This window comes from Caenorhabditis remanei, chromosome V, assembly GCF_010183535.1.
Source record: "Caenorhabditis remanei strain PX506 chromosome V, whole genome shotgun sequence".
In the NCBI taxonomy this organism is placed as follows: Eukaryota; Metazoa; Nematoda; class Chromadorea; order Rhabditida; family Rhabditidae; genus Caenorhabditis; species Caenorhabditis remanei.
Window position 1 is genome coordinate 10,916,996 of NC_071332.1, and position 13,240 is coordinate 10,930,235.

At 35.3% G+C, this 13,240-nt stretch overlaps 4 protein-coding genes across 4 annotated transcripts; 1 reads left to right on the plus strand and 3 right to left on the minus strand.

Annotated features, from left to right (window-relative positions):
* Window positions 1-45: 45 nt before the first annotated feature.
* GCK72_018917 (uncharacterized protein) lies at window positions 46-2,255 on the plus strand (the record flags this gene model as incomplete). Its single annotated transcript, XM_003110366.2, has 11 exons — window positions 46-180; window positions 228-275; window positions 320-486; window positions 532-654; window positions 754-966; window positions 1,011-1,106; window positions 1,156-1,214; window positions 1,264-1,636; window positions 1,690-1,798; window positions 1,848-1,970; window positions 2,016-2,255. The coding sequence occupies 11 exons, from the start codon at window positions 46-48 to the stop codon at window positions 2,253-2,255; spliced, it is 1,686 nt and encodes a 561-aa protein (XP_003110414.2).
* Window positions 2,256-6,168: 3,913 nt separating this feature from the next.
* GCK72_018918 (uncharacterized protein) lies at window positions 6,169-7,629 on the minus strand (the record flags this gene model as incomplete). Its single annotated transcript, XM_053732803.1, has 6 exons — window positions 6,169-6,318; window positions 6,381-6,677; window positions 6,727-6,857; window positions 6,915-7,321; window positions 7,369-7,490; window positions 7,540-7,629. 6 exons carry the CDS (start codon window positions 7,627-7,629, stop codon window positions 6,169-6,171), a joined length of 1,197 nt encoding a protein of 398 aa, XP_053581716.1.
* A 165-nt stretch (window positions 7,630-7,794) lies between these two features.
* Window positions 7,795-9,670, minus strand: GCK72_018919 (uncharacterized protein; the record flags this gene model as incomplete). The annotated part of the gene is made up of 9 exons (XM_053732804.1): window positions 7,795-7,905; window positions 7,951-8,097; window positions 8,143-8,307; window positions 8,362-8,538; window positions 8,586-8,700; window positions 8,746-8,861; window positions 9,221-9,384; window positions 9,433-9,545; window positions 9,594-9,670. 9 exons carry the CDS (start codon window positions 9,668-9,670, stop codon window positions 7,795-7,797), a joined length of 1,185 nt encoding a protein of 394 aa, XP_053581717.1.
* Window positions 9,671-11,341: 1,671 nt separating this feature from the next.
* Window positions 11,342-12,336, minus strand: GCK72_018920 (uncharacterized protein; the record flags this gene model as incomplete). Its single annotated transcript, XM_053732805.1, has 5 exons — window positions 11,342-11,497; window positions 11,546-11,827; window positions 11,881-12,027; window positions 12,075-12,284; window positions 12,328-12,336. The coding sequence occupies 5 exons, from the start codon at window positions 12,334-12,336 to the stop codon at window positions 11,342-11,344; spliced, it is 804 nt and encodes a 267-aa protein (XP_053581718.1).
* Between the last annotated feature and the right edge of the window lie 904 nt (window positions 12,337-13,240).

Consider the following 13,240-nt stretch of genomic DNA (forward strand, 5'->3'; position numbering starts at 1 on the left):
TCGATTGTTTCAAAGGTAAGTTTGTGATTTTAAGTTACTCTGAACATGAGTTTGACTTTTTCGAACTGGGACCGGTTCTACTGGAAATACAGAGCAGACGCGGATTTTCTGATTTCGGAAGCCAGGAAGCAAAATGTTTTCGACTTTTCGATAGAATACGCATCAGGACTGTACGAAAATGTGAGAGTATATGTATTTCAATTTAATATTAACTAATTGACTTTCAGTTCACAACTCGAGATGAAGCTGCAATTTTTTACAACGGAAAAGTAGAAGTAAGTGATCTCTTTTCTCTGAATTTTCATAATTGATGCTTCAGAAAGTCGAAATGAACACAGAAGATGTCAGAAACGCTAGATTGATGATACAACAGAAAACACAAGAAACAGAAGTTGACATTTCCAATGGGAATAAGCGAAACACAGGTTTCTCAGCAACACATAGCTCAATAAGTTATCGGAAAAGTCCTAACGTTTATCATTCCAGGTAGCATGTCAATTTTAATCTAAAAACTATTTTCTAAGTTTTCAGACAAAACGGAGTTACGGAAATCTCAATTGACGATCAAGTAGCGGGAGAAACCTCAAGCAACCCACAAACCATCCATCAACCTGCAAGTGTTCACGTTTTTCAAGTGAATGGAGATAGCAATACGTGGGTCTGGGCAGAATCATTACCTTTATCTTTATATATTTTTAGCCTAAAAGCAAATGTACTCCTTTTAAACATTTGTACCCAGTGTTCACATTTCAGAACTTTCAATTCATCTATACAGACGCTACCACAACAAAACAAATCTAATTCGAGAATGAAGGACTCACGGTCTACAAGCACAGAAATTAGATATTCAAATGTTAGTTCATCCGAGAGCAGTCATTATAATTTTCGGAGCTCTCGAGAATGTTTTGACGAACATGCCAATGTTCTGACAGGTCTATCAAATCAAACAGAGCAAAATTCAACAAGGTAAGTCTGAGAAAAGAAATCTCATCAATACTTGACTATTTCAGAAAAATCATATCAGAAAACTATTCTCCGACAAACTATTTTAATGAACAATGGGATAACTTACAAAATGATCGAACAGTAAAATTCAGTGGTATAACGTAAGCAAAACATTTTAAATGTTCGATTCGTATAAATAATGTCTATCAGATTGACAGAGCCAATGATGAACTTGCGTCCAAAAGAAACAACTTATGAAGAACCGCGACGTAAGATTTAAAAACAAATGAACAACTTTTATTGCATGTTTTTTATCAGCTTACGACTTGAATCAAATATTGTTTGAATACAATGGCGAACTGAAAGATGTGACACACAAGACTCCTATTGCAAAGAACACAAACCAATCACCACCACAACTATTTCAAGAAAACAGTTTTTCCTGTGATAGTCCGGGAATATACAACAGCTCTTTTGAAAAAGAGTTCGAGAAAATTAAAAAAAAGCAAGCCGAAGAATTAGAAGAGAAAAAGAAAAAACGGAAAGAAAGACAACAGGAACTTGAGGAGGAGATTCGAAAAATGAAAGCAGAAACGAAGAAAAGATTTGATATTCTGTGGTCATGTATTATTGCAAAACGCAGATTTGAAGAAGAGGAAGAGCATTGGAAGGTGTGGATTCGAGGAAGCAGGTAATTATTGGATGTTAGTGAGATGAAAAACAAAAGAAGACCACTGATTTCAGACGAAATATTACCAATTTTTTGAAGCGCTGCCTTGAATTTGTTGATGAAATTGAAACGAATCACGGCGGTTTGAGAAGATTAGATAATATAGACATGCATGAGCTTCAGGTATGCTAGTTTTAACTATTCAAAAACAAAAACAATTCATAATTTTTAGATCGAGACTTGTGAAATTCTTAATTATATAATGGGAACTTACAACACACTGCAATACGATTTCGAAAAACTGGAAAGTCTCGAGCAAAAGAATCCGGATGCAATGTTTATTCGAGTTTTAATGGTACATTATAAGAATTCTGAAAACTTTTTTAGTTCGAATTTTCAGAAATGCCTAGTCGACGTCGCCGCGAGGGTATTGGTTATCTATTATTCAACTGAAAGTCTAGGAGCCGATGTTGTTAAATTCAAAAATTTGAAGACCGAGATTGACAACTTGAGATCCGATTTGATCTATTCTACAACCCAACTTCGAGAAATTTGCAGGCACGAAGATTCTATTGGGAAATATGAGAATGTCGTTTTTCCGGTTTTGAAACAAAATTTAATTATAAAAAAGTTTCAATAAAGTTTTTGTCGCGCTGCCTATGTTGTGTATAATTGTTCTCATTTTGGTTGTAACCCTCTTCGGTTTAATTGTAAGGAGAAGCATTGGTGAGTGAAGAAAACATCTTAGGCGATGATCGATTAGAGAAGTGGTTCAGTGGGGGTAGTAGTAGGAAGTGTGTAGGGTCAATCATTTGAATGCTCACAAAAATGTCACATATTCTTTATAACATCCCAAAAAAGTTTTCTAGAAATTATTAGGGAAACCTATATTATCAGCGTTAAGGAAAATCAGATAAAGACAGCACTCTGAGAAAGAAGTTGTGTTCTAAACTTCTAACCTAAAATTAGAATTTTCTTCAATCTTATTTCAACGTCATTTTTTTCTTCCTCATCAAAATGTTTGTTTGTACATATTTTGTTATCATTGTCTCCCGTTTCGCATTTTAGTCGTAGCAATGTTTTCTGGTCACTCTCTCTCTCTTTTCTTTATCTCGTTTTCTTTCTTTGCGATTCCTTTTTTACTGTTCCACTTGAGAAGTTGCTTGAAACACGATTTGCCAAATTTACTTTATTTTGTTCACAAACATCAAAATATGGCTTCTGAACCGGATTGCTCACAATTGAGTGGCCCATTTGAGACTGTAAGTGGCATTCCTTTCAACCAGACAATTACTAAACTCGGGAAATTTCCAGAACCCAAACCTGCTTATTTATGTTTTGCTACGGGTTTTTCATGTTTTCATTGAAACTATATCTCATGAAAACAGTGGAAACCCATCTATAGTTCTATCAATTCTTCGAGATTATAGCATGGTTAGTGGATCAGGAAAACTATTTCGTATGAATACACCCTTATCGTTTGTTATTTTACAGAACTGGGATGGATTTTATCGAACGCTTTCACAATTTTTCGAATTATTCAAAACTAGATTGGACCGTTTGAATGATATCAAGATCACTCAAAAAAACTATACTTCAGTGCGTTCACAATTTTGGGAACGTTTTTATACAAAGAAGTGTTTCAGGAAAATAAATTTATTGTTCAAATTGAATACATCTACGGACAAAAAGACGGTTATACAGAAGAGGATATTGTGAGTTTTATTTCTGATAATGGTAATTTCAATAATTTTTCTTTAGAAAAAGCTCTGCATCGTTCCTATCGCAGATGGAAGTTTTAGTTCCAAAAACCTTATTAAAAAATCCAGAAAGTGGAATTATTTTTTTGAACACAAGAGTTCATTTACCGTTATCAAAAGTCTTAATTCTACAAGACTTGCTGAGCAATGCAATAATATTCTGTTTCACTGTGCGCGATTACCGCTTCGTTGGTTCCCAAAAGTGAGTTTTCTCGAATCCAGTGTTATTTTTCCATCAATTCTTGTATTCGCGTAATATTTTCCAGAAAAAAGTTCCTGCCATCGAAGATGGAACATCGATAAAGGATCAGAAGTCTGATGACGAAGAAAAATCAATTAATATAGCAGAAGTTCGATATGATAAAGAGAATTTATGCGATCATGAAGACAATAACAGAAGCCTTTCTCCGTTTTGTGATGACTTCTTCACTGTTTCGAGGACATCAGACAGGCCGATTCGTGTGATCGTAGACTCTTCTGCAGAACATATTCTTTCTATGGAAAAAGAGTTTGAAAATCCCTTGCTTGAACTCACTGTGAGAGTCTTTTTTAGTGGATATAATTGGAATGTTTCAATTGTAGCATTTTGCAGGCTCAAAATGAAAGAACAAAGATCGAATTAGAAATCGAACTAAATAGACTGGAAAGTAATGAACACTCTGAATATAAAATAGAAGATTATCATAATTTGGAAAAGGAAAATGAAGAATTCGAAAAGAAAATTGATGAGCAACAACGTCAGCACGCAGAAGAATTACAACAAAAAAAAGAAGAACGAGCAAAGAAACAAGTAAGTTGGTTCTCACTATCTTCAAAAGATAACATTTTGAGAGAGAAATGGAGTCGGAAATGAATGAGTTTCGTGTCCTTCAAAAACGGAAATTCACTGTATTGATGAATTGCATTCATTTGAGACAACGATTTGATGAAAAAGAGAAGGAATGGTCAGATTGGATTGAAATGTGTTATAGACGACTTATCGGAATAACAATCAACCAATTTGGAACTTTTCAAGAAGAAATGGTGACACTTATTGAGTATGTTTTCATATATTTTTGAACATTTTCAGGGTGGCAGTACAAAAAAGTTTTCGACGATTTTGAGAACAGACGCTGATCTTGTTTTGTACGAAGTGGAAGAATTGGCCAATAAATTGACGACAACATTGGATAAACTGAATCGAATTTTTCACAAGTTGGATAAGATTGATAATAATTTCGAAGATGTTCAGTTCATTCGAATTCTGCAGGTATTTTGATTCATCCGGTCTCTAAATTATGATTTTTTTTCAGAAAAGTGTTTGTGATATCGCTTCAAAACTCAATGATGTTTTAGAGCAGTTGGATGTAAATGATTATACAGTCCGTTGGTACGAGGAGGTCTTACAAAAGTTTTCACGAATTGAGATGAGTGATGTTCCAAGTGTTCACAAATTGAGAACTATTTGCAAAGATGGTCATCTAATACACCGCGAACATTTTAACTTCCCAATATGGCACCCAAAAAGTACTGTGGTGATTGAGGAAGTATCGAGTGATAAAGAAGAAGAAGAAGAGCAGCTTGAACAGCAAAACATCTTCGAAAGAGCTACTTCTGAAACGGAAGATGATCAAATCCCTGGAACTTCGTATTCTAGAATCTGTTTATCAGAAATCAGAACGATTGAAAAAACACAAATTTCACAGAGACGGAGGAGAAGTGCAACAACTTCCGAGTCATCAATTAACTCTCCAGATCATTCTCTTGTTAAATGCCAAGAAGATCGATCATGTAGGTATTCACGGAACACACGGGAATTAAGATCAATCAGTTTGAACCAGTCAACGTCGGAAATAAGCAAGGTATTTTAAAGTTTTTTGAAATAATACACTTATTTTTACAGTTTGAATCAACAAAATGGTCCGATCGCCGCGGGGGCCTTCGATCTTGTATTATTTCATTATATGAGAAATTGATGAATTCAGATGATCTGGAAGGGACGATCAAATTTATTGGACTAGAAAGAGAACCAATGCGAATAAAGTCATTGAGTTGCAAAAATAATTGCGACTATTCTGATATAGTGCCAATTTGGAACAGCATTGTCAAGGACCAAAATCATTTTCTTGAACTTTCTCAGTTCAAGGAATTAGTTAATTCTAAAATTGATGAGTCTGGTGAAAAAGTAATCCTCCCATTGTCAGAAACTCCAGCTGGAATGTTTTAATCTTTGTTCACTCAATAAACTCTTTTAAAATGTATTCTCAACTTCTCGAGTTCTCGATTTTCACTGTGAGCAAGGCTGTCAAAACGGCCGTGGGACACTTTTATTTCGGATTTCCCAGCCATGGACAAATTTCGCTTCTTCATGCGGCCTTGTATAGGACCGAAAGATTAGTCAATGTGAAAAAAATTCAGCGCATTTAGTTAATCCGCAGCCTCGACGACCCTGTAAGCCGCGGCCGACCTTACGACAGCCTTGACTGTAAGCCACTCTATTTCTTCTACTTTCTCAATAGTGAATGTTATTTTTTGAACCAATTGAAAAACGAGAAAAATTGCGTTATTGAAACCCACTTCACTCTCATATTTGCCGACTCTCTCTAATAGAAATACATGGTCAGGATGTTCTAGACGGAACTTAAGAGAGTACTAAGTTTTCTTCGATTATTGGAGTTCTGTTCAACCTTCGCACATAGTTGTAATTTAACAGAAGAATCTCTCCCAAAAATTTATTTACAGATTGGTTAAATTCACGTAAATAAAAAGAAGAATCAAGTGTATCAAATTCTGAGACTCAATCTCAATACATTTTTAGTTATCTGTGATAGCGACTGGAACCTTCTTTCCAGAATATGCTGGTGGACGTTCTCCACTCTCGATAGCTTGATGTCTTGAAGAGTGAGCTTGTTTCATTTGGATAGCCAATGTCTCTTGGAGATGATCACGACCAATAACATTGAACTGAAATCAGAAATGAGAGAAGAACTATTTTCAGTATTCACCTGTTGCATCAAAACTCCGACTTTTTGCATCTCATCAGAGATCTTAACCAAACTTTCCGCTATTCCATCGTTGCAACCCTCTTCATTGTCTTCGTACTCCTCAATTGTCGCTTTGATACTGTTTAGTTCTGCCATCAGCAAACGAATGAGCTCAATGAGGTCTCCGATTCGAGCTTGGAAGTTTATCTCATCCGTCGATCCTTCAGCACTAAACATAGTAGCCTGTTCTCTGAATACGCGGAGAGCGGAAAGAAGATTGTCCATATCACAGTCACCCAATTCTTTGCCTTTCTTCATTCGTTCGTGCATCTTGAGCAACTGAAAATAGTGATTGTTTCGAAACACACTCAAACAAACTTTAAAGTACCTCAGGTTCAATTGTGTCATACTCATTGCAAAACCCTCTATGACGATTTCTCAATGACTTGCATTGCTGTTTGAATAACTCAAAACTATCTTCAATACCCAAACTTCTGGATAATGCTTCGGAGTTGGTAACTGAAAACCAAAATTTTCAATAAAATATGCTTTAATAACTAGGAAACAACTACTTACTCCCGTTCAAAATGATACGTTCCTTCTTCAACAACTGTTGCTTCTGTTCTTCGATCCGTAGTTCATCCAAATTCTGAAGACGCTCTTCTCCAGCGATTCTCACTTCGTGGAGCTTCTGATTCATCTCCAACTTTTTAGCATTCATCGCTTCTTGCTCTTTCTTTCGGTCTTCTCTGAGACGAGTCATGCATTCCTGTCTCAATTTCTCTCCATTTCTCAAAATTTCCGAAGAGTCGTGCAACTGTGAGCGACGAATTGCAGCTAGTTCTTCAAGCTCTTTTTGTTTCTTTTCAAGGTCCTGCTTTCTTTTCAAAACTTCTTCCCTTCCTTCTGTTTTGCGTAGTTCGATTTGTTCCTTGAGATTTTTGTCAATCTGAGCATCCAACTCGGCAAGTTCTTTGGCTTGTCTGAAATCATTTTCATACTTAAAATTCTTGTTTCTTGCTTCACTCACTTTGTTCTCAACTCAATGAGCTCTTTTTTCTTCTCTTCAGCCAAAGCTTGCGACTGCATTCTCTCAACTTCCATCTCCTTTTCCTGTTTTGCTCGCAAAGCGCTATAGGTTTCATTATGTTTCTGAAACAAACGTGTTCCATTCAGTCTATATTTTTTTTTGCTTTTTTACCTCTTCAATTGCTTTCTTCTCAGCTTTTAATTTTTCTTCGCGCGCCACTTCTCGTTGAACATAGATATTGCTCGGAGCTGGAGAAGCCATAGTTTGAAGAACGTATCAAATAAGCTAAAATTGAATTAGAAAGTAAGAAAACTACAAAAATTCAAAAGGTAAAGGATTGGTTTCAACCAACGTTAGAAAAACAATATTTGACTAGGCGAAAAAGAGATAACATTTCTTTAAGAGTGTGTGGAAAATAAAGAATAATTAATTTTGAATAGCAAGAGTTTCAATTTGTGGCATAGCTTCAATTTGTCTCTCTTGTATCTGTTGTTTAATGACGTCACGGTTTTCCGGTACCAACTCCATTTCGTTGATCTGAGGTCATCTAATATGAAATTTAGTCTTTAATTAAAAACCTACAGCTACAAACAATGATTTTTTCAATTCGGAGAATTCTCCACTTTTCGTCGGGTCGATTGGGATTCCATCGAGCTCCAGAGTCAGTTTGAGATTTGCGATTACTTCTCCGAATGAAGAAATTTGTGTTTTGATGTTACGAATGACTTCCTAATACGAAAATATATAAGAAACAGGTACCGTATTTTGACTCACATTCATTTGAACGTCTTCTAGTTCCAACAAAGCCAAATTCTGCTCAATTTCACTGAGTCTTGTCGAAATTGAGCTCAAAATTTCCGAGAATCTAGCGAGATGACTTTTGGTAGCAATTCTCTTGTTTCTCTTCAATTTCTCGTACAGTTCTGGAGGCGCATTGAGCTAAATTATTATGAATTAATTCAACATATCTGTCCATCTGGCGATTCAACTAACCACTCCTGCAGTTCTCTCAAACCATCTGTCCAATTCTTCCAACAATGTTTTCACATCCATTATTTTTGCATTGATTTGTCTTCTGTTCTTCTTATCATCTGCACTTTGTTGAATATTCAAATTATACATTCCCATTGTCTGTTGATCCCGCAAGTCGCTTCTAATTTCGGCTATTGTCTTAAATAAAACATTATTTCCTCCTCGCTGATGTTTCTAAGGTTTACCATTTTAGCATTCTCCTTTTTTTGAGCTCTTTCGTTTGCCGAAACAAGTTCTTCCTCTTTCTGAATATCAGCATGTTGATCGAAAAGTTCCTGAGCACGTCTTTCAGAAAGAAATCTGGAGAAAACAGTCTTAAACTTCGAATATGGAGAGAAAACTCACTCGTCCTTATCCTTTTGAGCATCGACTTCATCAAAAACTCGTTTGGTCACATCTACTTCAATCACAGCAGTTTTAGCTTTTGCCTCCACAATTTCTTGCTCTCTCTGTCTGGCTTCCTGAAAAAATTAATTGTTTTCGAGTACTAGTTCCTATTTTTCCTGAAATTAAGGTTTTTCGAACTGTTCAGATTAATAGAAAATGATTGGTTCGTATCAGAAAAACATTCACCAAACCAAGTTATTTTCTGGCAATGTCAAAAATAGGAATTTCATAACTGTTCCCTTGCTAATCGTTAGTTTACCGCAATACATGTAAACAGAAAGATGAGAGATAAGAAACGGGAATTGAAACTACACTCTGTTTTGTGAGATAGGTGGGAAAGATGTTAGAACGGATATCTGATTTCTACTGTGATTTATTACAGATAAAATTATCTACAGTGTTTCCACAACACAAATGAACAATAAAATCGAACCGCTTCCAATTTCAGTCTAGCTTCTTTCATTCTCTCCAAAGCAACTTGTGTGACCGCATCACATCTTATTGAATTGTCCTGACTTTGAGATTCAGCTAACTTGATGCGCTCCAATATATTGGCTCTATGTTCTTCTTCTTCTTCTTGTTTCATTTCTCCAACTCCTAAAATATTTGAAATAGGAATCCATCTGAACTGTCGATATTTCTTACTTTTTTCAAATTTCTGCCTCTCTTCATTTTCTTTTTTCAAATTCAAAATATGTTGCTCTTGTAGATGAATTAGTCCCTGGGAAAGTTCTCCAGGGGCCGAGTCATTAAGCTCTCTAAAAATAAGAAGCTTCAGAATTTCTGTTTTTTTTAATTCTGCCTACCGAATTTTCAATGCACTCTGCTTTTCGGCTTTTTCATCTTTCAGCTCTTCTGCTTCACGACGAAGATGATCTGACATGTTCTATTCTGAAACTTGTGGTATTAGTCGAAAGCCACTTATTGGAATAAAAAGTGAAACAAACAGAGACAAAGAAAATAAAATATCAAAATGAACAGAAACCGAAAATGTATTTGATACGAGGGGTGTTAGACTCCACCCTTTTTTTATTGTTAGCAATGGATGAGAGGGGAAAAGAACAGGACGAATTGTAAACACTTTATGATTAGCAATGGTCAACCGAATTAGAGTGAGGAAGACATCATAAAGGTTTAATGATATCAGGAAGAACTCGGGCTCAAATGGTTTAATTAGGGCGTCAGTGAACCGACGTAACCATCGACAATAGTCAGTGCATGTTACAACAACACTGAAACCATTCATCTTAAATACTGGGACTTCACTCCGCCCGCGAAAATAAAAGTTAACAAGAAACAAAACTGAGGAAATGATGAATAGGAATTTCTTCACCTTTTTTACTGTTTGCAAGAATAAAGATGAGGAAGAAATAGAGAAAATGGGAATTGAATGTTCCTATATTGTGTCAGCAGAAATGAAATAAGAATGTTGTTTATGTGCATCATCCGAAATTAAGACTGAGGAAATAAAACGAATAACATCACGGTCATTTGACGTTTTTTCGCTGATAACTGAGTGTAAATGTCACCGAAAAGATGTTCAAGTACAGCATTATTCATTGTCAACACGATTGCTTTAAATTTCGAAATCATTTAAAAACTGTTATGATTGGAAACAAATGAAAGAAAATTACTTCTGGAAAAAGCCCTGCATAGAAAGGTTCATTTTCATGGCGAACGGTCAAAGAGAAACTATATTTTTCGTAATTTGTTTTTTCTTAATTAGTTATAGTTCAATTCAGATCGTTGAAAAATAACCTAATTTTGTAGTGAACTTTTGTTGCTGTTTTGTGGCTGCAGAGGAAAAAAGGACCAAGAGAGTCAGACTGTGTTAGGATGTTCATACCCGTTGAAAATACAAAAAGAAGGTTAGAGGCAAAAGTAATTAACTGGGCAAAAAAATATACATTTGAAAATTAAAGAAAAATATCAGTGAAACAATTAAAGGTATACAAAAATGAAAATCCGTGTACGATTACTGTATTTAATCTTCTTATTTAATCACTTCCATTCTGTTTCACTCCCATTGTATCCGGTGCGATAGCTTTTTTAATTTGAATAATGTTGAAACATTCTGTTAATCTCCCAATGACGTCCCAAGAGAAGAAAATGAATAACTTTGCCCACGTTCATTGCGGTCCCTACCCTTAACATTCAACTCCCAATTTTCGCAAAAATTTGACGGATTGAACGTGAAAACATAATTTTTTTGCGTGGTCATGAAATCGAAATAATGACCTTGGAAAAAATAAAATAAATTTTCAAATTCGAAAAAATCACTAATTGAAACGTTTTTCTTCTCTCTCAGTTCTTTGATTCAATAAAAAAAGATAAAAAAGGCCAAACTCAACAAAAACTCGTGTGCACCCTGTCACCAACTTACTACAACCTTCATAACCCATCATTATTAAAATATTACAAACGGAAAGTTCATACGTTTACTCAACTTTTCTCTGCACAACTTTTGATATACGATACTATAAATCAAAAAAAAATTCATAGTAGTTGTAACTAGCCAATAAAGCAAAAGGAGTTTGGGGTAATTTTGAAGAAGTTAAGTGAAAGCAATGGTAGTTTTTCTTCTTGTTTCACTAGTTCCATTTGGCTTGACTTCAATTGTATCTGGTGAAACCTTCTCCTTTAGTTTGAATAAAGTTGTTTGAACATTTCGATCACAAAATAAAAGTATGTAAGGTAGAGATAGAGATAACTGAAATGAATACCAATACGTTTTTGTAGCAGAAACTTGTGACCTTACCACATCAGATGTTATCATTGTAAAGTTATATTTCATGTCTGCTGAAACATTAAATGCCATACTGAGACCAACAGGATAGAGCAAGACAAAAAAAAACAGGAGAGTGTTGATAAGAGCAATCGTTGTGAGATTCTTCATCATTGTTCTGACCTTTGGACTGTCGGATTTATGAGCAAATCGCTTTCGGATAAGGACAATTGTCCAGACATTGATTACCAGAATTGTTACAAAGAAAACGAAACTTTTGATCAAGAATATTGTATTACTAAGATTAGCCAGGTTCTGAAATTTTATAGAAGTTTTAAACAGCGGTTCCTAACACCTAATAAATTTACCTCATCCACTGGACTTGCAACAAAGATACACTTATTTCTATCATAATAGTCCGGGTTGCTGAATCCAAAAACAATATTCGGGATTGCCAAAACTGCACTAACAATCACTAAGAGGATGTACGCATGTCCATAGTGATTATTCCAAAACTAGTATCAGTTTAGTATTTAAAGTTCTCTGAAAGAAATGTGCTCACCTCGCTTCCTTTTGTTGATTTTGCGGAGAATAATCTGTGTCCAGACATGATTATGACACTTAGCGACTGAGCATTATAGAAGAAATTAGTGAGATTGTTATAGATATGAAACAGGAAATAGAAGTTATCGTTGACCCAAATCATCAAAGGAAGAGTCGCTTCAACGTGATAGAGACGAGAAATCCAAGTATTTAGGTGGCATAGAATATTCTGGAACATATAAGGTATTCAAAGAGTCAATTCATTCACCTACAATTGTCATATCACATTGTAAAACTCTATAAAATGAATATTGAAATTCAGGCTTCCGTAACCAAAATAAAAAGAAAACCACAAGAAGGAAGGATGGAATTCCATAGCTAAGCCAAATGAATATTATCATTGTTAGTTGTGAACGAAAGAAGTTCTCACTATTTCTAGGCGTAGAGGTTCTAACAAAGAAACAGAGTGCTCAGAATAGTTGAAGAATACTATGCTCCGCCTTATTATTTCACGTGTCAGAGATTTTACTGCCAAAGAGTTTAGAAGAGTGTATGTCAAAGGGGAGGAGCTGTTATTTCTTAAGTGTGGTTTCGAAAAATTGAAGATCCTTTGGAAGATCAGAGCATGTGGAAATAAGTTTCAATATCAACAATTGTACTGGCATGAAGCAAATGAAGGAATTAAATGTTGAGCGGTATTCAAGCTATGTATGTTTCTTACCAACTCTGAAAATTTTTCACAGAAGGTAGACTATGATTTCTTTCCATGAGGTCATAGGTTTAATTCAAGCAATATGCCGAAACGAAGTGGTCTGCAGTTTCTACAAATCACAACAGTCTTTCAGGTGAACTTTGGATATGTTTGCAGTGTAGTTTTCTACCGATATCCTCAGACTCAGTGTCATTTCTAAAACCCAAGTCTTTCCACAGCAGGTACCATGTTTTTCTTCGAATATTTACGTCTTCCGATTCATTTAGTTTTTTTCCGTATCAACCCTTCTTCACTTCTACTTATTTCAAATAGAAACATGTATTTCTCTCTCATATTTTCTGGTTTTGTGTTATCATTCACGGTTACATGATTTTGCTCCTCGAAGCATGAAGTTCCAGCGTTCTAACGTCATGTAACACCGACAACAGAACATCTGAGTTTCTCCTAAATGTTTTAATATGACTTCAAAGTTT